Genomic DNA, 2358 nt, shown 5'->3' with positions numbered 1-2358 from the left:
GGGTGTCGGCTGCTGCTGAGCAGGATGTCTGCCTTAGACAAGCTGGCCAGACTCGGGCCGCCACCCAAGCCTGCAGAATGAGCAGGGGCAGGTGGCAAGGCAGGGCCTGACTGTCTGGGCTCCTGGCTGGGCTGCGCCCATGATATTGCTGTCTCCCCCAAAGGCCTCCTTGGGGGCAGGTAGGGTCTGAGTCCTCTCTGGGCCCCCCACTCAGGCTACAGGATTGTATGAACTGATGTGTGGCGTTAAAGGATCTCCAAATGAAGGGCCGGCCAAGTGGCTCAGTTGGTTAAGCGCTTGCTCAAGAGTGCGAGCTCTGAGCAACAGCGGTTCAATGCCCGGCCCGAGCTGAGCTGCCGCTGCCGCTGAGCTGCCAACAGGGGGCAGGATGGCTCAGCTAAAAAAAAAAAGGGATCTCTAAATGAATAACCCAGCAGGGGCAGGAGCCTAGCCCAGGGAGGCCACAGAGAGCAGCCTGGACAGGGAGGCTGGTGTTTCTGAGTCCCTACCCACAGGCCCCTTCCTGCCACCCTTTTTCACACGCAGCCGTGACCACACCAGGCCCCGCCTGGCACTGGTGCAGGGTTTCCAGAGAAGTTTCACATCCACATTTTCGAGCACTGGTGCAGGGTTTCCAGAGAAGTTTCACATCCACATTTTCGAGCCTTAGAGCAGCAGTCGTGGGAGGGAGGATCAGGTATGGCTTGCCCAAGGGCGGGGCTCGGATTTATCCCACCTTCTGCCCAACCTGCATGCAGCCTGGAGGGGGGCTGGGCTCCCAGGGAGGAGTGACTCACAGGGTGCTGGCAAGATAAGACCTGTACATGTGGCTGCCCAGTGCCAGGCACAGGCAAGGATGGGGGAGGGCGCGGGCTCGCCCTTCGGCCATCACATCTGCTGGGAAGGCTCCTGTGGGAGGAGCTACGGAGGCGCTGGGCTGGATAAGGAGCGCTGACAGAGGCGGGCAGCTGGGGCCCTTGGAGCCAGACCTCTGTCCCTTGAGCCCTGAGCCTTCAGGCACGTTACTCCGCTTATCTGAGCGCAGCGTCTTCATTGATAAATCTGGAACAGATGCCCTTGTGTAACAAAGACTGCAGGCTTACTGTGTGCTGGGACTGTTTTTGGCACCAGGGCTACAGGGGAAGACATCATGTCCTCATGGAGCTGAGGGGGGCAGACATGCTCTGAGGGCAAGCTAGGGCCCTGTTGGGGTGCAATCGGTGGTCCATTTAGCTGGGTGGTTAAGGAAGTCCCTCCTGCAGAGAGGGGAGGGTTGAGCTGGACCAGGGTGATGAAGAAGAGAATCTGGGGACACAGGGGTGATATCTCTCTGCAAAATGCTCAGAACAGCAACCCCCTCTCCTCTGACCTGTTCAGTAGGGAAAGGCTCAGCTGTCTGGCCTCCCCCCTTTCCAGGCCCCCCCCCAAAACATTCCCCAACCCCTGCTTTCTCCCAGGGCCCTAGGAGAAAGACCTCTTCCTCCTGCCAGCCTTCCCTGCTTGCCAGCCTGCAGGCACCGTTGGCTCTGGGGGTTCCCAGGGCAGCTCACACTCCAGAATCCACCCCCCCCCACCCCTTGCAGGTGGCCATGAGAACCTGGGGCGGGAGTGCAGGGGCTGTGGGACCCCTAGCTGCTCTTTGCAGCGCCCAGCCCAGGTGGGAGCACATACAGTATTCTAATGGGCAGTCAAGATGCCTGAGCCGTGGCGGGCCTCTGAGCGACAGCTCCGCTGCCTGTGACCAGGACATGCCCCCTCAGGGGGGGTTCCGTCCTCAGCCTGGGTGCGCAGGCACAGAGGGACCCCTGGACCCAGACCACCTGGTTCACATACTGGCTCCATCCCTTACTGCTGAACCCCCAGCGCCTAGGCCTGTCCCCCTGAGGAGTGGGGGTGCACCTGCCTCCCGGGGTGGTCCTGAAGGTGAGCCTATAGCAGGGGAGATGGTGTCTGTTTCCGTGCTGGGTCCAATGGGGCCCACCCCTGCCGTGGGGGCCTGTCCTGGCCTCCAAGCTTGTTTCCGAGAGGACGGCAGGGACAGCCCAGCCAGGGAAGCGACCTGATGCCCACAGTCACCCCGCTTACGGTCGCCACATCCGCGTTGGCACGGGCCCCCGGGAGCTCGCCCCCACAGCTAGGCCCGCCTGAAGCCGGGGCCTCCCGCCGCCCCGACACGCCTGCCCGGGCCGTAGTTCTGCGCCCCTGGAGGATCCCGTCTGTCCTCACAACCCGCCAGGGAGGCGCTACCGAGCGCCGCGCCCGCGGAGACGACGGCCGGACCCTCAGACCAGCTACGGGGGGCGCGCCGTCCCGCGGGCCGGAGCCCCCAGAGCGCGCCCCGGCGAGCGCCCGCCCCCC

The 2358-nt window shown here is 63.5% G+C and overlaps 1 protein-coding gene across 1 annotated transcript in view; it reads left to right on the top strand.

Annotated features, from left to right (window-relative positions):
• The first annotated feature begins 1518 nt into the window (after positions 1-1518).
• CERK (ceramide kinase) overlaps positions 1519-2358 on the top strand; it is a 38373-nt gene continuing 37533 nt past the window's right edge. Inside the window, exon 1 of the mRNA XM_019651724.1 lies at positions 1519-1923. Coding sequence (XP_019507269.1) covers positions 1590-1923 — 334 coding nt within the window. The 5' untranslated portion in view covers positions 1519-1589. The remainder of the gene's footprint in view (positions 1924-2358) is intronic.

This window comes from Hipposideros armiger, unplaced genomic scaffold (genome assembly GCF_001890085.2).
Source record: "Hipposideros armiger isolate ML-2016 unplaced genomic scaffold, ASM189008v1 scaffold_164, whole genome shotgun sequence".
Classification (NCBI taxonomy): Eukaryota; Metazoa; Chordata; class Mammalia; order Chiroptera; family Hipposideridae; genus Hipposideros; species Hipposideros armiger.
This window is presented reverse-complemented; position numbering and strand designations above follow the sequence as displayed.